Below are 21407 nucleotides of genomic sequence, written 5' to 3'. Positions count from 1 at the left end.
GTCCTCTCCCAGTGTCAGCGGGGGCCTGGGCCACCTCAGGAACAGCAGGTGGCAGAGCTGCCCAAGACGAGCCCTGCCCTGAAGACAGGGTGGCCCTGTCCTGATGTCCACAGAACCAGCGGCATCTCCTGCGCCACTTGGCCTCCAGCCTCTGCTGAGAAGCTCCCAGTTTGGGGTCACCAGAGTCCTGTGGAACCCTAAGTCAGCCCTTCCAAGGTAGCCCTTGGGCTGTCATCTTCCGGGGACCCCGAGTGGCCCACTAAAAAACCCTTTACCACTGCCAGGCCGCTTTGCTGATCGGCTCTGGTCACAGGCGAGCTGTGCACAAGAACAGAATCCTTGAAACTCTTGAGCCCCATGGCGTGGTGGCCACGGCTGTCATCCCGAGGCTCAGGAGGCTGAGGCAAGCGGCTTGCCATGAGTTCCAGGCCAGGCTGAACAGCATGGTCAGTCCCTGTCTCTAAAACACAAAAGAGGAAAAACAAAACACAACAGAAACAACAGCTGAGCCACAGTAAACGTCTGGAGGAGTTGATTATCTCAGGTGTTTATTACAGTGAAGAAACCATGACCAAAACACGGAGCAATCTGCTTTCCCTGAGTCCTCCCCTGCCCTTGGTGTTTTTATTTCAGCCGTTCTGATGGTTTGTATCACTGCATTCCTACCGATTGCTCCACTTCCTCGCCAGCACTGGGTGTGGTTAGCCTTTTGAATTTTGTCCTTCCTGGTGGTGTGTAGTGGGCTTGGTTTGCATCTCACGCGCTCCTTCACCATTCTTATGCCGTTTTTGGAAGAGCACTGCTCAGATCTTCTGCTTAATTTTAAAGTTATTTTTTTCCTTTTTCTGGAAAGTTTTTAGTTCTTTGGGCATTTTGTTCATTTTTGTTTTTTTGGCGCTGGGGATAGAACCCAGGGCTTATGCACAGACCAGGCATGCACCTAACCTTTGAGCTGCATCCCCTCCTCCATTCTTTTAAGTTTCTTTCATGGATATATTTTCATGAATTATTTATTGGTTTTGTTTTTTGCTTGGTACAGGGGATCGAACTCAGGACCTAGCATTTACCGGGCAGGCACTTATGCCTATGAGCTAAATCCTGGCCCTTTATTGGTGTTTTTGAAACAGGGTTTTGCTGTGTTCAGGCTAGCCCAGGCTGGCCTGAAAGTTGAAGTGACCCTCCTGCCTCAGCCTCCTGAGTGCTGGGATCACAGATGGGTGCACCGTTATGCCCGGCTTTGTGCAGCTTTGTAAACTGGGTTATCTTTATCACTGGACTCGAGAATGCCTGCGTAGTCCAGTGCAGACGCTTCCTCTCAGGCATCTTTTGCAAGCCCCTCCCCTGCTTGTGTCTTAACCTGCCCCCCACCCCCACCCCGCACTAATTTTTTCTGTAGCCTTGTCAGCCCTAACACCTGGGGTTTCATCCGCCACACCGTGACCTGCTGTGTCCTCAGCACCCTGCACAGTGGCTGCGCCACATATTTGTTTAGTGACTCTCTTGTCCCCACTGCGAGGGGTGGGGGACGAAACATAGGTGAGGGGACCTCAGCAGACCTGAGCAGGGCACAAGGGGGTTCTGGGTGAGGTGGGCGGAGCTTAGAGCGAGGGCCAGGGGCTTTTCCAGGTGCCAGGCGCCCTCCTCACAGCGGCAGAGCCACGCCCACCTGGGCGGGTGCTGGGCGGGGTCCTTCCTGCTTGCATAGCGGCGGGGACTTCCGCAGGGTGCGCGGGGCGGGGCGTCTCCAAGCGCTCAGCTCGCTCCTTTGCAGCCCTGCACAGCGCGTCTGTGACACGCGCGGCTGAGGCTCTGCGTGCCGGCTGTGCGTTGCCGGCGCAGCGTCTGGTCCAAGGGCGCAGGATCCATGTGCCTCCGCCCGTGTGCGGTGCGGTGCAGAGCATCCCCGCGCAGCGACACGAGTCTTCGCGTGCGACTCAGCCAAAGCTTTGGCTCCGCGGGGGAAGAACCCGCACGCGGTCCTCTCTGTCTCTGTGTGGCCAGAGAGACCCAGGCAGCATTTCCCAGCAGGTCCCCCTTCCGGCGCGGACCAGCGTTACCGCTCGTCCCATGTCTGCCTTCCAGTCTGCACTCGGTGGCGTGAGGGTGGAGGAGGCTGTGCTGAGGGACAGTTTAGCAGGACCCGGCAGAGCAGGACAGCGATACGTGCGCGCACACACATGCACACGCACGCATGCGCGCGCACACATTTCAAATGCACGTGCGTCTTCCCCAGCATCCCTGCTGCGGCGCAGGGCACCATCTTGTACAGAAGTGAATCGGATCTGCTCTGCAGAATTCAGGGCGAGACTTGTTCATGCACACGCACACGCACACACGTGTGTTCACTCATTTGTTCCACGCAACTGACTGAGACCTGCTCCTGACATACACAGACACCTGCAGGGCTGGTGGGGTCACTCGGAGGCACCACGCTGGGCCTGGCCGTGTTCCCTCCCCCTTGCCTACTGGGACCAGGGGCCAGTGGGCAGCGCCCCTCCGCAATGGGATATGGGGAGGTATTCCTAAGACACCCCTCTGCCACCAGGCCCTTCACTGGACGTCCAGTTTCAGTGTGATGCACTTCCGGGGCTGACCTGGTCCTTGTGGAAGCCCGATCAGCTGCGGTTATGGGTACAGGGCTGGGACTTCTGCTCCATCCTCTGCCACCAGGCTGAGCTGCGCTGGCAGCACAGGATTCCCTGGACCCCTACCTTCGACCGGGCACGCTCACTCAGCCCAGGGCGTCACAGCCACAGGGCAGCTCCGGCGGGGTCAAAGGCTGTGCTTCGTTGCTTTTGCTGAGCATTGAACCAAAGGCCTAGTCTACGGCGGGGAAGCTCTCTATGAAACTACCTGGGAGCCCCCAAATCGCATCACCATGGAAACTGTACATCTACATCCCCTGGCTGGGGAACCTGGCGAGGAGGTGGGTAAATGAGGCACTGGGATGGGCGGGGCACCTCAGGGGCCTCAGTTTCCCCTTCCGTTAAACTGGAAACTTCCTTGTAGAGCTATTGTGAGGACAGCCCGAGGACTCAGCCAGGGATCCTGCCCCGAGTCCTGATTTTAGTGTTGTGGGGTTGTTTGCTTTTTGAGACAGGGTCTGATACAGAGTTCAGGCTGAGGCTGAGGTAGAATTTGCAGCGATCCTCCGGCCCGGGCCTCCTAAGTGCTGGCTACCACGCCCAGCCCCTTACAGCCAACTTTAAAATCAAACCTACACTTAAAAAGGTGCTAAGGAGAGAGGAAGTAATAGTTAAACTGTGGCTTAGGCAGGGTGGGGAACGGGCTAGAGTAGCCTGAAGAAGTGGCTTCTGATCCGACTGGCTCTTAGGCAAAGCAAAGAGGTCCACGATTGGGGACTAGCGTGCAGTGCCACTCACATTGGAGCCCGCGCTTCCCCGCGTACTGGACTGCGCCTGCGCTCGCGCCAAGACTCCTGCGGGAGGCGGGGAAATGGCGGAAGGGGCGTGACGTATGTCATGGCTCCACCCCCCGCGGGGCGGAGCCTCGGGCCGCGCGACCGTTGGTTTCGGGGCGGAACCTTTGCACAGCAAGGGCGCGCGCGCGGCGGAAGGCTTTGCGGCGGCGCTGCCGGCTGGCGGGGAGTGGCGGCGCGGCGTGCGGCGTCCTCGGTCCTGCGCGGTGCGCACGCAGCTCGGTCCCGCGGTCCGGCCTGGCGTGAGGGTGCGCGGCGGCAAGAGAGGGAGACGTCGTCGTCTGCCCGCGAGCGGGAGGCAGGTGAGGGGCGGGTCGGGCAGACCGGGGCCCCCGCCCGCCGCCGTGCCCGGGACCCCAGACCCCAGGGCCCGCCCCGGACCCCGAAGCTCCGCAGTCTCCAGCTCTCCCAGCATTTTCGGAGACCCCAGCCCCCACCGGGCCCCTCTGACCCCGACAGCATTCCGGACTCTGGACCCCCCCCCCCAGGTCCCCCGCTGGACTCTCAAGGACTCGGAGGACCGCGGCGGATCCAGGACAGAGCCCGCACCCTCTGTTGCATTAACTCCCCACCCCTCGGCCTCCTCGGAACACCCTGTCCTGCGGCGCCGCCACCGCTCCTGGGTGGGGCTTCGCTGCAACCTGCCCTTTAGGCCCCCGGTCCCCACCCCAGCACCGTCAAGTTCTCTCCACCAGTGGTCTCTGTCACCTGTCCGGAAGCTTCTGTCCCTTCCTTTGAGGTCTGGGGAGCATCCAGGAACGTATTCATTCCCGAGGTTTGTAACAACAATGGACGAAGTAGAAACAGATAACCAGTCACCGAGGAGCATTCACATTAATTAATTAATTAGTTAATTAACTTTTGGAGACAGGGTCTCACGGTATAGCCCAGGCTGGCCTTGAACTCCATCCTCCTGCCTCAGCCTTGCTAGTGTTTATTAAGGACCACTTTGTAACCGAACAGGGGGTGTGCTTGGGGATCCCCAAGTGCCGTGTTTATTGTCGCAGAGGCCAGAGCGGGCAGGTTTAACTTTTTTTTTTTTGTCTTTTTCCTTTTTATCGGTACCGGGGATCAAACTCAGGACTGCCTGCTTGCAAGGCAGGCGCTTATGCCGCTGAGCTAAACCTCCAGCCCCTAGCGTTTAACTTTTAATGCTGCTGAGGCGATCACAAGAGTGGCGGGAGGCCCGTAGTTGGGCAGATGGGCCCCTTGAGCTCATCCTCTGTGGGCTTTGACTTTGCTTTCTTAGAACTAGTCCGTGCCCCCCCCCCAGTTGGGGGAGGGTCTGCCACCCACAGGACTGAGGCAGAGTGTGGTGGTTGAGGACTTTATTCCAGGGCTTATGCTGATGGAGAGACAACGCCCCTGGGAGATGGGTGATCACAAGGGATAGGCTGGTCGCCCAATGGTGCACCTCTGATCCTCATCCAGGATGCCCTGCAGGCCTGCAGGTCTTAAGGACCAAGGTCATCCTTTCCTCTTGTCATTGACGGGCTTGCCTGGAGCAGTTCTTGACTGTGGCACAGTGGATGGCCCCAGGGTGGGCGTGGAGAGAAGGCAAAGTTACCTGACTGTCGTGGAAGACCGAAGTCAAGTGAGGAGCGGGCACAAGCCCTGGTCTCTGCGCTGTCTCCAGTGACTAGGATGTGGGCTGTGCATGCAGGTCATGTGTGGGTTGAGCGCAGCTGGGGTGGGGCTTAAGGAGGGCAGGTTGGTGAAAGCCCAGAGCAGAGCCTCCTCCTGCAGGGTGGGTCGATGTTGTGTTGCCACCATTCCTGAGAGGGTAGGGCCACCAGTGTGAGGAAGGGACAGTGGGGAAAGCACGTGATGCTCCAGGAGGAAGATGGCCTGTGCTTGGTGGGGAGTGGGAGGGCCGTGTCCTGTAGCCCTAGTGGATGAGACGTGCTTGTGCAGACTGCAGGGTTGGGGATGGTGTGGTGGTAAACGGTCCGAGAGCCACACCAGGACCTGGGCACTGGCTTCTGAATGGTCACCCTGGTCTTGGAGGAAGCAAGACTATGAGAGGTGACCACGGCTTGCAGTGCGTCTGCAGGCCACCAAGGAAGTGCATGTGGGGCAGCATAGAGAGCTGCTAGGTGGCGCTCCGCCAGGTGTTGCCGGGCTGTCCGTCCCAAGGAAGTCTCAAGGCTCGGGGTATCCTATGAGCAGAGGGTTTTCCTTGGGGAGCGAGAGGAGCCTGGTGAGCCCTGTGTGGTGGAGCTTCCTGTGATGCGGGCAGCAGCCACAGGTGACCGGCATGACTGGACTGGAGTTTTGTTTTAATGAATGAATGAGTCCTGGGAAGGCCGCCCCATCATTCCTGGGGTGTCGTGGGAGGCAAGCTGCTCCGAGCTTTGTTTTGGTTTGTTTGTTTGAGACCGGTCTCGCTTTGCAGCCCAGGTTGGCCTGGAGCTTGTAGGAACCCTCCTGCCTCCGCCTTCCGAGCCTGTGCTGGAATTACAGGCACCACCTTGCCTGTCTCAGGATTTGTCCTTTGAAATGTTCTGGCGTAAGGCTTCCACCCTGGGAGGTGCTGCTGCTGTTCCTTTTCACATGGAATGGGACCAGAGGCTCAGGATGAGTGGCCTGGGTGTGACCTGGGTGTGACCCGGGACAGTGCTGCTTCCTGCTCCCTCCCCCAGGAGCCGGCAGGAAGAAGGTCCTGACGCACCATTTCCTGGTTCAGCCTGCTCACCTGCTCCCTGCTGAAGGTAACGTGTCAGTCGCATGGCGGCCAGCAGAGACCAGGCAGAAAATGCTTGTGAGTTGCTGGCCTCTCCCAGGCCTCCTGAGGGGCAGCCAGTGGTTGCTGGCAGCGTTTCTGAGAGGGAACGGGGTGAGACTGGGGAGAAACCCCAGGGCAGCCAGGCTGTGGGCCTGCTGCGTGCGCAGGTATGGTAGGGAGGTGGCGGCTGACACAGAGCTTTGGCGTCACAGTGGACCCAGTCAGTGCCAGGAGAGCAGCAGGAGTCTGGGACACGAGCCAGGAGTGAGTTTATAGCCCTCAGTTCCCCTTGGGGGACACTGACCAGGTCATCACCCCTCAAGAGTCTCAGTTTTCACTTCTGGAAAAAAGGGGGAGTATTTGGTGTCACGAAGCTTTAAGATCTTTCCAGCTCAAAAGTTGAGTTTCTTCAGGTTATTTTCTAGGCTCTCTCTCTGAGACAGGGTCTCCCTGTGTACCCCAGGGTGGCCTTGAAATGTGGTGATCCTTCCGCCTCAGCTTTCCAAATCCTGGGATTCAAGCCTAGAACATGTCTTCTGGGTCCTCGGGCTGGATACATGCCAGCAGTCCAGTGCACGCTGGCCTCTGTGCTTTCCTGTTACTGAGCTATCAGTAATCAGGGAGGCTTCTTCAGCTGCATGATGTGTCGCATCTGAGGGGCAGACTGTAAACTGTCCATGCTTCAGTGACCACAGGTCTCGGGCCGCCCAGGCAGACGTGTTTGCCAGTCGGGGCTGTTGGCCTTTGAAGGGGCTAGGAGTCGTCCTGGACGGGGCGGGGCGGGGCTGGGGGAAGGTGGACGGCGCAGTGCGGTGCCCGGGAGCTGTTGAGGCTGCACAGCCGCAGTGGTTAACACTGGCTTTCCTTTTTTTCCCCCTGAGGTGCTGGTGATGCCACCCAGGGCTTTACCCCGAGTGGCATCCCCGCCCCTTAAGGTTTTTTGGCTTTTTGTGACCTTTAGCTTTCTTGCTGCTTAGCTGGTTCCCCAGTTTACACCCCTATGCCACGCAGGTCCGTTGGGGGGCACGTTTGATCTTTACAAAATGGGCAGGTTTTCTCTTTGTACTTAATTCAGCTGAATAACGATTGGTCGAGTCAGATGTGTTCACATTAAGGGTCCGTGTTTTCTGCAAATGGGAGAAGGCGGTTCATCCTGAAGCCCCTTGTCATCCGAGACGGCTGGTTAGGTGTTACCAGCACCACTGGCTCGGTCACAGCCTTGTCGCTGTGGCTCTGCACACAGGGTGAGGTCTCCAGCTGCTGCTCTCATCGCGCTCTCTGTGGCTGGCCACCTGGGCGAGTAGTGGCTCTCAGCTGGAGGGAAACTGAGCTTGGGAGAGGTGACCTGGCGTGGGTGTGGCATCCTCCCCTGCCTCAGATCTGTTTGCTCTGCCAGGTCCCAGTGTGGCTGTGGTGCCTGAGCCTGGCGACTGTGGCTCTGGAAGCTCACGTGTTTGGTTTCTGTCAGGTGTGGCCTCCTGGAAGGGCATGGCCGGCCACAGGGTCCACCTGGGTGAGGGGGATTAGGTTTGGGGTGTCTGAACCTGCTGTGTCCTGTGTGGCACGGATCTGTGCCATTCCGTGTGGTGACTTCACTAACAACAGCCGTGGTGGCAGTAGTGATACTTATGGTCATTGCCTAGGAGCCTCTGAGCCCTTGCCTGGGAGTCTGCACATTCCATGGCTGCGGGGCGTGTGGTGGCCATGCCCCCCCCTCCCCCCACCTGGGAGCATCTGTCCGCTGCCCTCTGCACGGTGACAGGAGCTGGGCAGCCTGCAGGGCTTCTTCCTGCTGCTTATGCTGTGTGAATCCCGTGCGCCCCCATCTGCTTCTCATTGATTATCTTTCAGTACTGGGTCTTCTCACTGACCTGTGTCCCCACTGCATTTTTGGTTTTGAGAAAGGGTCTCACTAAGTTGCCAGGCTGGGTTTGAACTTGGGCTCCTCCTGCTTCACCTCCCTGAATGCTGGAATTTCAGACCTGTGTTTTTTTGAGACAGGGCCTTGCTGAAGTGCCCAGCCTGGCCTCAGACTTGCAATCCTCCTGCCTTGGCCTCCTTGGTGTTTTTTTGTCTTTTTGAGACAGGGTCTCACTATGTAGTTCAGGCTGGTCTTGGGCTCACTCTGTAGCCCAAGCTGGTCTTGAACTCACAGCGATCCTCCTGCCTCAGCCTCCTGAGTGCCAGGATTACAGGTTGTGCCACCACACTGACACCTGCCTTAGCCTCTTCAGCTGGAATGGCAGGTATGTGTCATCATTCCTAGCTTCTAATTAATTTATAGGAAGAGACTGACATTTGCAAAACATTGTTTTAAGGGTCCTTCCCTTGAGATTTTATCATTCACAGTGCTCATTAAGTGAAATCGTAGCTCAGAATCAAAGGTGAATACTAGGATTTTTTAATGTCACTTTTTAAGAAAAAGTTAAATCTTTTTTTCCTTTCATAGCAGGAATAGAACTCAGGGCCTCGCGCTTGCCAGGCAGGCGCTGTTCTCAGCATTGTATCCCACTCTGGACACTCAGCATTGGTGGCAGCCCCTGAATCTTTCAGGCCCTCTGGCACGGGGTCCCACTGTGGTCCCCTGTGTGGAGCAGCAGTGGCAGCTCGCTGTTGCTCAGCACCAGGGTCTCCATGCCGGCCTGCATTAGGCCCCCACGCAGGTCGGGCTGGCTGTCAGCCTGGGTCCTGGTGGCAGAGCAGTCCTGTGGCGAAGGACTGTGGCAGTGTCTGAGGGTGAGGTGCAGGAGGCCTGGTGAGGTGGACGGGGCCATTAGCAGCTGCCACAGCAGGCGAGTGATGGGGGTTTGCTTCGCTAGCTGAATGCAAGTGTGCCCCCGTTGCAGTTTATCACGTTGGAACTAGCCCCTGTTCCATGAGTGTTTATTTAGTGCTGGGTGCCGAGGGTAGGGGCAGAATAAGGCAGTGTCCAGCCGGTACGCAGCTGGTTTACACAGTGTTCTAAGCCGGAGGTACGCCACTTACCCTTTTGTTAGAGGCTTTGGATAAAAGGGACAGGAACCCCACATAAGGCTGTATTGGGGCTGATTTTTTTAGAAAACACTGGCAGTTCCTTGTGATTCAGTGGGTTGCTGCGATGGCTTGGCTTTGGGCCATAGACTGGTGACGGCACAGTCACCAGGGAAACCAGAGATGCAGTGTGTGAAAGGCGCCCAGGGGTTTGTTCCTGTAGTCTGGATTCCCATTGGCTTGGAGGCGTGGTGTGGACGGGCGCTGGTGGCAGAGGCCGGGTGGGCCTGGCTGTGCAGATCGCCCAGCCGTGGCCTGCGGTGGAACACCGGGGAGGCTTTGGGTCATCGCCAGGCCCTGTGAGGTCTGGCTCTGGTCTGCATGCTGCTGCACAGCAGGAAATGAGGTAATGTCTTTACACACAGCCTGCGCACTGTAAAGGCCTAATATGGGCAGCTCCAAGGCTCACCCTGCTGGTCGCCGGGCCGAGTGCTGCTGTCGGGGTCCCTCCTCTGCTGGCTGCTTTGACCCCAGAGGTCCATGACGACAGCCTCAGCTCTGCACCTGTACCTGCACCGTCGCCTGTCGCCTCCGTGGGGTTGGGAGTTGGGTTGGAAGCCTTGTGACTGTTGGAAGCCCCTCGGAGAACCGCCGGTCAGGCCTGGGGGCGGCACTGAGGCCAGCAGGACCTGCCCTGCCCTCCGCTCACCGGTGGCCTCTGGGGCAGCTGGGAGGTCCATAGGCAGTACGGTCCCTGGGGGAGCTCACAGGGCGCTTCCTGGCGTGTGGAGCACAGCCTGCTCAGGTGTAATTCGCTTGTGCCCTTTTGTAAGTGTGTAAGTTCAGTATTTACGCTTCAGATTTGTAACTGCAATCCATATATATTTGGAAAAACAAAGCAGTTGAAGACTCCGAAGGGAACTGGAGCCGGGCCTTGCTATAGAGTCCGCCTGGGCTGGCATTCGTGCACTTGCTCCCTGGCCTCCTGGGGCTGGAGTTACAGGCGTGTGCCAGCAGGCCTGAGTTGGACCGAGATTACATGCTTTTGGTTCTGGGGATTAAACCCGGGGCCTTCACATTGGCCCCCCCACTGCCGCCTTTATTTTGAGACAGGGGCTTACTAAGTTGCTCAGACTGGACTTGAATTCATAATCCTCTTCCTCAGCCTCCCGGTGTGCTCGGGTTACAGGCCTGTGGCACTGTGCTCCGACAGAACTGCAGGCGACATGTACCAGCTCCGTGACGAATGCAGTCATTCGGTACTGCAGACAGTAGCGATGAGAGTAAAAAGTTTAAAGAGCTCTGTCTGTGGTAACCGTCATCTGTCTCGGCCTCCTGCACACTTCCCGGTCGGATTTAGAAAGCAAAGGAGCTGCCGAGCTGCTGGGCCCGAGTTCCTGACTTCCTTGCTTCTTAGGGTGGGGTTCAGTGGGGGGCGAGGCCTGGCTCCGGGAAGCCCAGCGCTGCAGAGCCCTGCCGCTTCCCCAGGACCCTGGCTGTGTGCCCCTCCTGGGAGCAGGGCTTGGGATGGGTCCACGGGTGCCCATGGCAGCGTCCAATGCCTGGGAGCCCGCCGGAATCTCTGCACTTGTCCGTCCTTCCTGTCCACCGAGCCCCTGACCGAGCCGAGGAGCAGTGCGGGATTAGCAGTGTGGTTTAGGAGCCGTCCTGGGGTTGTCTTCAGGCTGGAGGTGAACTGGAGTCCCCTGTCTCAGCCTCCTGAGTTGGGGTGTATGCTTTTTGGATATATTTTTCAAGTATTCTAATTTAATGGAGAACTGAGGCCTTTAATTCTAGACTTAATTTTCTTACAGGACACTAATAAAACCTTTGGGTCCAGGCACGGTGACATAGAGCTGTAATCCCAGGGGTGGGAAGCTGAGGCAGGAGGATGGCTGGGGATGTAGCTTAGTTTGAAATCCCGGGTTCATCTCCATTATTATGTACACATACACACCCCAAGCATTTATCTGAAAACAACACCTAGTTGTTTCTGACTCCTGTTTTCTCTTTAGGATTCACAGATGGATTCAGAAGAAAAATCCGTAAATAAAAGTGAACAGAAATCAAGGTAATCTCACATCTACCTCCCGGTGGGTGTTTTGATCTGTTGGGGGTCACAAAGACAAGTGAAGTCAGAATTGGGGCTGGCTGAGCCCCTGGCCTGGCCTGGTACATGGAGGCTCGAGGGGAGCTGGAGGCAAGCAGCCTGCAGTGGCCAGGTCAGAGTGAGGGGGTCCCAGGAGGCAGCCAGCAGGGACCCTGCGCTGTGGGAGCTGAGAGGGGGCGAGGGAGGCCCAGCCACCCACGGAGTGCCTGCCTGGAGCGGGAGATGCGGACTCTGTGCTGCATGTGGACTCTGTGCTGCGGGGGAGAACGTCGCAGCCGTTTCCTGGCCCGGGTTTGCAGAGCATCTGTGCTGATTCCTGTTCTCTCCTCCCTATGCTGGAGCAGAAAGTTTTTAAAAAGCCTTGTCCGGAAGCAGCCCCAGGAGCTGCTGCTGGTCATCGGGACAGGTGTGAGTGCGGCGGTGGCCCCGGGCATCCCGGCCCTGTGCTCGTGGCGCAGCTGCATTGAGGCGGTCATCGAGGCTGCGGAGCAGCTGGAGGTGCTGCACCCTGGGGACGTTGCTGAGTTCCGGAGGAAGGTGGTAAAGGACCGGGACCTGCTGGTGGTGGCCCACGATCTGATCCGCAAGATGTCACCTGTGAGTTTCGGAGGACTTGAGTGCGCATGGGGCAGCTGGGGTCCGTACGAGGCTGGGAGGGTGCGTGGAGTTGGGCTGATGAGCCCCAGAATGTTGTCTTCCCGCCATGAAATCAGGAGGCCCTGAGCAGGGCACAGTGGACAGCGCCCCTGTGCAGGGCTCAGGGTGCTGCCCCACATGTGCTGGGGTGAGCGTGGCATGTGTCAGCAGGCCAGCCTGGTCCCTTCAGGTGGTAGCTGCAGCACGTGCCTGCCCCCAGCCATGACATGTGTCCTCGCTGGCCCTCAAAGGACAGAGTATGGACCCACCACAGGAAGAGGGGAGCACCCAGCAGGCAGGTGGCCTGCTCAGGGCAGCGGTGGGGACCCTGTGGCACAAGTGGGCAGCCCTAAGCAGTTCGCCATCCCTGCCCTTGGAGATGTTCTCACATTTGCCAACCTGTGTCGGGAGCACTTAGGACGTGGGTGGTTCACAGGCTTGGGGACAGGCTGGAGGGCTGGGGACTCCTTGGGCAGTTGCAGAGGCCCGAGCGATCAGGGTGAGTAGGTGCCACCCCAGAGAGGCGAGGCTGAGGGGTGCACAGTGTGTGTGGGCTGCGGCGTGTGGCCTGGGTCAGAGGCTCTGGGAAGACCTGGCCCTGGTCCTGCTGAGGGCCGGGGACAGTGGGGACAGAGGTGGGACGGGAAGTAGGTACAAGAGCAGAGTGGACCATGCTCTTGGCCTTGGAGTCTCCTGAGCGAAGACAGAGTGGCTGGGGAGACCGAGCCCGGGGCCATCTGTCCTCCCGGCCTCCCGAGGGTGTGGGCAGCGCACCTCGGGGCCCTACTGTCACAAACTCCGCAGTGCTGCTGGCCCTTGGCACCCGCATGCGTGTCGTGACTCTGCCCCTCTCCCACAGCGCACCGGCGACACGAAGCCCAACTTCTTCCAGGACTGCCTGATGGAGGTGTTCGACAGCCTGGAGCAGCACATCCAGAGCCCGCTGGTGCTGCAGTCCATCCTCGGCCTCATGGACCGGGGCACCATGGTGCTCACCACCAACTACGACAACCTGCTGGAGCTCTTCGGGCAGCAGCAGAACCGGCCTATGGAGTCGCTGGACCTGAAGGACAAGACCAAGGTGGGCGGGCCCCCAGCGTAACTTGTGGTGAGGAAGGTCCCTGAGGGCCCCAGGGAAGCCTCCTGCCCCCATCCCGACGGGCGACGTGGGTGACAGATAGGTATCGAGGAGGAGCCAGAGAGCCCAGCCCTGGTGCGGTGGCTCTGTTTATTTACGTCTTTTTTTGGTGGCCCTGAGGACTGAACCCAGAGCCTTCGCACCGGACTGTACCCCAGCCCTTCGTTGTTCACTTAGAGACTCACTGGGTCCCTGGCTTGCCCCCGCTGCGCCCAGCCGTGCGGCGCTCCTGCCTCGGCCTCCGGAGTGCTGGCTGACGACAGGTGTGCGCCCGTGGCTGCTCGGATGTCTTTCCACGCCCCCAGCATTCTCCAACGGTTCTGTAATCCAGCACTCAGGAGGCTGAGGCAGGAGAAGCGCCACAAGTTCCAGGCCCGCCTGGGCTACGCAGTGAGCCTAAGGGCAGCCCGAACTACAGAGCAAGACCCCGTTTCAAGAAACAAAGCAGGAGAGACCAAATTCAGATTGCAGTTTATGCAAAGATTTTAAATTTTAATTTTCCCCTTAATATTATACTGAGCATGTTCCTGTCACTAAGCTGTTCTCAAAGGTGCGACTTCAATGGCAGTAGGATTCTACGACTAAAAGCCAGTCGCTCCCCTCCCTCCGTGCTTGTGTGTTCACTGACCTTACATGCCGTGGAAGCCTCCACCTCTGTGCTGCCGTCTTTGGGGGTAAACTCCTAGCAGTGCTCCGGCCTGAGGGGATGCTATGTGAGAGACCGCTGCCGCTCCCCAGGATCAGCGGCTGCACCCACAGCTGCGGACGGGAGCGCCCACTTCCCATCTCCTGGCCCGCGCGCGGTGGCATTAAAACAGCAAAGTATTCTGCTAGGTGTGGTGGCACACGCTTGTTACCCAGCACTCGAAGGCTGAGGCAGGAGGAGTGCCACAAATTCAAGGCCAGCATGGGCTCCATAGTGAGACTCTGTCTCAGAAGGAAAAAGGCCGAATGCCCGCCACCCACTGGGTAGGCAGAAACTTGAAACCCTGCTTTTTATTACTGCCTTGAGCACATCTCACCCCATGGGTGATTTTGTTTGTGTCCTTTGTGCATTTACTTATTTTCTTGCTGTTTTTACCACGGGTGCTGTCACTTAGTGCAGAGTGGCCTTGGTCCCAGTGGCTGGCGAGGTGACATGCATGGGACTGGGCCTGGCAGGAGCCGGACGGGGACTGCGGCCAGTGTCCCTGTGTGTGTCGCCACCACCAGCCATGGACAGAGATGCCCTGTGCTCCTCTGCCTGTCCCTGTCCCCCAGCAGGCTTCAGAGCCCCATGATGAGTGCCACGGCCACACATGTCATGAGTTGGAATGGGCGCAGCTGGCAGTGCCAAATGCTCTTCTGTCCTGTGTGCCCCACCTCGGTGTGACAGCGGCACTTGGGCAGGAGACGGATGGGAAGGCTGCATGTGGCTCAGTGGCCTCCCGCCGTCCCCATCCTGTCCTTGGCAGTGCTGTGCTGGGAGTCCCGGCGCCCTTAAGGGCTGGGAAGGTGCCCTTGACTCGGAGGTCGCTGTCTCTCCCCTGGGCGGGCTGTGTCAGGCTGTGGCCGCCATCCGCTCCCACATCCATGGAGTAACACCAGGCCGTGTCTTCCGCTCGGCTCGCATCGCTAGGTCCTGCAGTGGGCGCGTGGCCACATCAAGTATGGAGTGCTCCACATCCACGGCTTGTACACAGATCCCTGCGGGATGGTGCTGGACCCGTCCGGCTACAAAGACGTCACGCAGGACCCCGAGGTCATGGTAAGGTCCCTCCTCACGCCGCCCTGCTGCCTCTGCGTCTGCTGGGGAGTCTGCGAGGTCTCCTGGTCCTTGGGTTGGGGACAGGGCTGAGTGGCCTGCACTGCCGTGTCCCTGCCCAGGTGCCTGCATGTGGAATGCACCTGGATCACTGCCTGCCCTCCCGCCCACCTGCATGCGGCAATCCTCCCTCAGGGTGCCAGTGGCTCTTCCACTTCCAAAGCTGGTGTGGCACCGTCCTGTCCTGGGGCTTCCTTGCCGCCTCCCAGGATGGATCATGTCACAGCTGCAGAGCAGCTCCTCCGCTGCTGCTGGTGGTGTGGGGGTGGGCAGGGAGCCCCCCGAGATGTGTGCACACTGAATCCTCTGTCTGCTGCTCACTGGAGCTCGCCCTCTGCTCCCCTGTGCCGCCCCTGGGTCACCGTCACCACTGCCCTCTGTCCCTAATCCTGGGCAGCTGCTGACGGGTGCCAGGCCCACCTGCTAGGGGCTGCATGTTACCCAGCTTGTTACCCAGCACTGGAGCCCGGTTAGGTGCTTGGTTGGGCCTGAGGGCCACACCTCCTTCCCAGCCCCCTCCTGGGGGCCCCTGAGGCTGGTGGGAGCAGGGCAGGGCAGCGCCTGCTCCCTCACCCTCACCCCCACCCTCACCCCTCCCGGCGCCCCAGGAAGTCCTGCAGAACCTGTACCGCACCAAGTCCTTCCTGTTCGTGGGCTGTGGGGAGACCCTGCGCGACCAGATATTCCAGGCGCTCTTCCTCTACTCGGTGCCCAACAAGGTGGACCTGGAGCACTACATGCTGGTGCTCAAGGACAACGAGGACCACTTCTACAAGCACCAGGCTGACATGCTGCTGCACGGCATCAAGGTCGTGTCCTACGGGGACCGATTCGACCTCTTCCCGGGGTACCTGCAGGACCTCGCCACCCAGATCTGCAGGCAGCGCAGTCCAGGTGCGAGGTCCACCCAAAGGTGATCTCCAGGCTCACCCACACTGCCCGGTCGCCTTGCGTTCCTCGTTTGGTGGTTACTGCTTCTGTGTCCCGTGCGTTCAGAAGGCTGGCCGCACGGTGTGACAGGAGTGGAATCAAGAACTTAGTGTTGCTTTGCTTCGCTTGTGGGATAGCCTTGCTGTGCAGTACACACGGGCCTCGAACTTGCAGAGATCCTCCTGTCTCAGCCTTTCAACTGTGGAGAGGACAGATGTGCACACCACACCTGGCACACACAGGCGGACACGTCTGTTGTTGTGGGCTATCTTACAATGGAAGGAGCCCCGCAGGCTGGTTGTGTCAGTCGTGACTTCTGGCACAGATCTCTCATTACTTTGACTGTGTCGCTGTGTCTCCAGAGTTAGGGTGCGGAGTGCAGGGTAATCTCTGGGGGTGGATCTGCTGTGTCCCTTGTTCCCAGTTACACACCCTGTCCTTCCCTGAGGGCTGTTTGTCTGCCAGGAGTGACCAGAAGAGGTGAGGACTGTGCAGGCCCAGATGTCAGGATGGCGGGCATTGATGGCCTTGAGTTCAGGGTCTTGAAACACAGATGCCAGCAGGCTTGGGAGGTTGGGCCCCGCCCGTCCCATCTTGGTGGCGGAAGCCGGGTGGAGGAGGAGAGCGAGAAGCCCTCTGTGACAGGAGGGGGGTGTGCATGGTCGCTCCTTGGCGGCAGTCTGTGCTGCATGTCTCGGGCAGTGCTGAGTCCCCGCTGGCGTGAGAAGTGAGCCTGGCTCCCTGAGCCACTGTGCCACACACCGCTGGGAATTTCATGCTCTTGCCCTTGCTGGGCTTCTGCTAGTGGTATTCACTGCCACTAAGCAGGTGACTGAGAGACAGAGGGATAAGCTCAGAGGGGCAGAGCTTGCCCTGTGGGCGCTCTTCTGTGGGCCCGGGATCCCTACCCACTGTGACCGGGGTCCCCAGTTCCCTCACTGAGACTCCTTTCCAGCCCTGGCAACAGAGCATTCCACAGGCTGCTGGGAAGTGGCAGTTTCAGTCTTTGCCACGCCAGTGCAGGCCTTCTCCTGGCAGGGAGTGCCCACTGACCAAGACAGTGACGTCCAGGCACAGCACCCGTGTGCCCCTGCTCCAGGTGTCTCACACAGTCACTGAGTCCTCGTGTCAGACTGCGAGGTGGACAGGAGGGCAGCGAGGGGCCCGGGTGGCCTCGGCAGCACTTGCTGCGTGCAGTGGGGCGGAGCAGGGCAGGCGTGCGTCCACAGGTCCGGTCTCACTCTCCTCTCTCCCCAGACGCTGAGCGAGTGGACAGCACCACGCTGCTGGGTAAGGAGAGTTGTGTCTCTGTCGCTTCTGTGCCCAGGTTCCCTTGTCTTCCTGCCCCTGCATGTAAAGTGGTGACAGTGTTTGTCACATTAAATGAGCAGCCGCTGAAGAGGATGCGAGTGCCGAAGGACCCGCCTTACTCACACGTTCTGTCCTGGGAGCTCGGGTGCAGGGGCCCAGAATGAGCCCCACTGGGCTTGGCCACTCAGCACCATGTGGCATCACCTAGCCCTCCAGAAACCCCAGCTGCAAGGGTCCATGCTGCCCACAGACGCCTGCAAGCTACGCTCCCTGAAACGGGGCTGCTCCCAGGGGCTCGGCAGACCTGGTGGCCTGGGGCACAGTGGGCAGCAGTGCTGGGGTCCAGCTCAGAAACTGCAGCCGCTGCGCCTGGCTCGCCCTCTTCACCCCGCTTTCCCAGGAAAGCCATGGCTGTAGTTTCCTTTCATGTGGCCTAGGATGGTTTTGTAAAGCAGCAGCTCAGTGGCTACCAGCCGCAGTGCACAGCGGGGAGGACTTGCTGGTGCTTCGTTGAGGTGGGGTTCGGAAGGGGGCCCCTGGGGAGCCCACGGTAGAGCAGCTCCGTAATCAGCTGTCGTCCTGCAGGCAATGCATGTCAGGACTGTGCGAAGAGGAAGATGGAGGAGAACGGGATGGAACCGCCCAGAAAGCTCAGACACCCAGGTGCGGTACTGCATGGTGGGCTTGTGAAAGGGCACCTGGCTCCTTTCTCCCCGGTCAGTGTCCTCAGTGACAGCTTTGCTGTGCCGAGCTGGTCAGTCCCCTGGCAAGAGGAGCAGCCACAGCATGTGTAGGACCATGCACAGGGCAGCCTAGAGTGGGATTTGGCACCCGCACAGCGGCCCAGGAGGCCTGGTGTCTGCATCGTCAGGTGTGCAGGGCGAGGGAGGGTCGGGTTGGTCGGGGATTCTCACAGCGGACGCCCAAAAGTCTCAGCCACTGTCCACTTGTGACCTTAGCTGCTACAGAAAACCGGATCATTGAGGCCTCTGTCACTAAGATTCAGTTCAGCTGTGTTTAGTTTCTTTGGATTGTTTGCTTGGGTAGAGTCGCTCCCCGGACGCCAGGAAAGGTGACCTGGCCTCCTCTGCGCCCCCTCCTTGCAGCGTCCTGTGTTGGTCCGAGGCGCTCAGCACTGGGCAGCCAGGTGGTCCTGACTGCCTGTTGCCCTTCATGGCCAGTCACAGACCTCAGCCCATGCACGGCCATGGGACAGAGGAAGGCCGCTTATCCACCTGTCGGTCCGTGGTGAACGCTGGAAAATAAGCAGGCCCTTGGTTACAAAGCGTGTTGTGGGGGCTCCGCCTGGCAGCCTTCTGCCCAGCCGCAGGACGAGGCCCAGGGCCAGGGGCAGACGTGCTTCTCCCTTAGTGCTGCGTGCCCAGCCGTGACCTTCTCCTGGGGGCCCTGGACTTCACCGTTCTCCTCAGCAGTTCCTACTCGGGTCTCCAGAGTTATTTCCACAGTCTTGTATGTTTTCTCTGATTCTTAATTTTCATCTTTCTCCATTTTTTCGTAAGCTTTCTGGGAGATTGGGTTAAATGCCCGTCTTGCTGACAGGCAAGGTGATCTTAAGTGTGAGCGGCTCGTTTGTGGACTGAACATTTGCCTCACTGGAGTCTGTCATTGCGAACTGTGGTGTCTTTCCAGGTCTCTGGAGAGCCAGAGGCTGAGCTGGTCACCTGACTTGGTTCCTGAAAACACTGGCCAGAGGAGCTGAGCTAACGGTCGCTCGGTGGCACCCGTTCACCCAGGAAAACCTCAGCAGGCTGCCCCATACAACAAGCCACTGAGAACCCATAGTTTGCGGCGGGTAGGGCCGTCGGTAGCTTATTTAAATGTTGCAAGGCGCCACTCCCTGGCTGTGTTCTGGTTGAAGATTCCTGGTCTGAGGTCCTTCAGAATCTGACACTTTGTGAGCATCAGATCAGAGCTCACAAGTTTTGAGATATTTGGAATATTTTAGGTTTCAGCTTTTCAGGTTAGGCAGGTTCAACTCCTTAAGGCCTGCAACTTTCCACAAGCTGAGAACTTCAGAGCTGAAACTCGTGGGTACAAGCCTTCTGCCGAGGGCTGCTCGGCCTGCTCGGCCTGCACGTGTCGCCCTTCTGTGCAGGGAGTACAGGCAGTCGGGGCCGACTGTCAGGGCAGGTCAGAGTGGGCGCAGACGCCAGGGAAATGAACCAGGTCATCCGAGGAAACGGGGTGCAGCCCGCGATGCTGCTGGTCAGACTGGGCGGCAGGAGGCCGAGGGTGTAGCAGGGCCGAGGACATTGTGCAGACCCTGCGTGTCCCTCTAGATCTGCGGGGACTGCAGTGGCATGCATCTCTAGAGGGCCAGTCCTCTTTTGACCGAGTTCCCGGTACCCTTTCAGCGGCTGTTGGGATTGAGTTCCCCGTAAGGACACTGTAGTCCGAGCGGAGTGGAGAGAAGCCGGTGCCCTGGGCAGGCGCTCTTTTCCGTCGTCTCTCGCCTGGTGCCCGCTGCTGTGCAGGGCCGGCCCCGCGGGGACTCTGCGTGGACGCGGCTGCGGCCTGCTCCTGGGCAGCATGGCTCCCGGTGGTGGGGCTCTCGCTTGGCAGATGTCGCCGCAGAGCAGTGTCCAGAGGTGCCCTTCCGGGCAGCTGTGCCTAGGGAAAGCCACGGCCTCCTCTGCCTGTCGTGCTGGCCACACTCAGGCTGCAGAGCATGGAGCAGTGGGCAGCGCTCTGCCCGCCCAGCGGCTCTCCCTGCGGCATCAGCTTCTCAGGTTGAGACTGCCACCGCTTTTGCCTGCCGGGCAGTGTTTCTGGGTCCTTGACAGGGAGCCCAGCCCGAACTGGTCTGAGGCGGCAGCAGGCCTCTGGGGCCAGTGCGCCTGCAGCTGAGCTTTGTCCTGCCGTTTCCCTTTCCAGATGATGCCAGCGGGTCCTGAGCTCTTTCTACCCGGTCACACCTGCAGCGTGAGGCTCGGCCTTCTGTAACCAGTGCCATGTCCCCCGCCGTCACCGTCACTGTCACTGTCATGTGCCCCCAGAGCCGGCCAGGCTGGGTGTAGAGCTCTGCGTGCTGACCTGCCGCGGTGACACGGACACTCTTCGGGAGCCCTGTGCGGACCGATGAAGGCTACCTCAGGGACCAGCGGCGGGGAGGATGTGCCTGGCGCCGCTGCCCTGCGCGCTGCTCTGCATCCGGGTGTTTCTGCCGATGCAGGAGAGGAGCTGGTCCAAGCAGCAGGGTTGGCGGAGAGGAGGGAGAAGGCCCCGGCCCTGGGCTGTTCTCACGTGGAAACAGCTGGCCTAGAGGGCGCGTTTCACCCTCTCTGTTACACTGGTCACAGTAAAGGGGCATCGGAGCGGCGCGCAGAGATGGTTTTTAGGAGTGATGCTGCCAGGAGGCTCCGGAGGGCGGCTCTGCCAACGCTGCCCAGGGCCAGCCAGGAGGCGCAGGGGTGTGGACGAGGCTCTCAGCCTGGAGTCCAGCCGAGCTTGGTGTGTCCTCACATCCTGGGGCAAGGTCCTGCCTATTGTCCTCCCTTGTCCCCGTTCCTCAAGCCAAGGGGACTTCTGCAGGGCCAGCCAGCTTGTGGCTTTGCTGGGTGCTGCGCATGCGCGGGAGGCCTCCCTGCGGCCCGCCCTGCGCACTGCCCCAGCGCCCTTGCGTGGGTGCCCAGCCCCGGGACCCCACAGCCGCAGTCGGGGAGGGGCAGGGAACAGGGGTGGGCGGATGAGGGTGAGCCGGAGACGCGCGCCGGAGCCCTTTCTCCCCCTTTTGAAGCATAGAGACAAACGTGTCACTCTGGTCATAAATAAAGTTTTTACGTGGCCACGTGGTGTGTGCAGCCTCCTTGGTCCCGGCGAGCCCCGCAGGGAACACTCAGCCCGATGCAGTCACACGGTGCGCAGGGACATGCAGGGGTGCTGGCCGTCCCGGTGGCCGTGCGTGCCCGCCTCGTGGGCGAGACCCCGCGTCCGCGTTCTTGTCCGGGCAGCCGGAGGAGTGGGCACGGGTCTCCCGCCCTGGGGGCGTCCGGGTGGCAGCTGGACCACGTCCGCGGAGGGCCAGGGCTTCCCCGCGGAAGCTGCCCACTTAACCTGCTGGCCTGGCCTATGCCCTGCTTATGCTCGGGGCTTACTGCCACGCTAGTGGTTGAACTTGGGGCTGCCATCCTTTCTGAGCCAGGGCCTCCCTAAACTCCGAGGTCCTGGCCTGCACCTGTCACCTTCCTGCCTTGGCCTCTCCAAGTGCTGGGGCCCAGGCCGTGCCTCTCCTGCACCTGCCCGGCCCTGTCGTGTCCACGGTGCTCGGGTGCTCGGCAGGGTGCTGACAGTGGGCGCTGAGGGGACCCTCAGCTTGGGCAGCAG

General features: G+C 59.7%; 1 protein-coding gene across 7 annotated transcripts; it reads left to right on the top strand.

The window, feature by feature from the left end:
* Positions 1-3601: 3601 nt before the first annotated feature.
* On the top strand, positions 3602-20871 carry Fam118a (family with sequence similarity 118 member A). 7 transcript variants are annotated; one of them, XM_063243907.1, is made up of 11 exons: positions 3602-3741; positions 3928-4214; positions 11150-11205; positions 11651-11841; positions 12740-12961; positions 14637-14765; positions 14885-14988; positions 15431-15716; positions 17010-17042; positions 17649-17726; positions 19959-20871. In XM_063243907.1, the coding sequence occupies exons 4-11, from the start codon at positions 11833-11835 to the stop codon at positions 20025-20027; spliced, it is 930 nt and encodes a 309-aa protein (XP_063099977.1). In that variant the 5' UTR covers positions 3602-3741; positions 3928-4214; positions 11150-11205; positions 11651-11832; the 3' UTR covers positions 20028-20871. The 7 variants fall into 7 exon arrangements, with proteins under 7 accessions (XP_063099977.1, XP_063099974.1, XP_063099976.1 ...); XM_063243904.1 differs by having other exon boundaries at positions 11589-11841; XM_063243906.1 differs by lacking the exon at positions 3928-4214 and having other exon boundaries at positions 3607-3737; positions 11589-11841.
* Positions 20872-21407: the final 536 nt, after the last annotated feature.

Source organism: Cavia porcellus, unplaced genomic scaffold (assembly GCF_034190915.1).
Source record: "Cavia porcellus strain 051 isolate PalLab524CR breed Dunkin Hartley unplaced genomic scaffold, mCavPor4.1 scaffold_40, whole genome shotgun sequence".
Taxonomy (NCBI): Eukaryota; Metazoa; Chordata; class Mammalia; order Rodentia; family Caviidae; genus Cavia; species Cavia porcellus.
The sequence above is the reverse complement of the archived record's forward strand: the minus strand, read 5'-3'. Positions and strand labels throughout refer to the sequence as shown.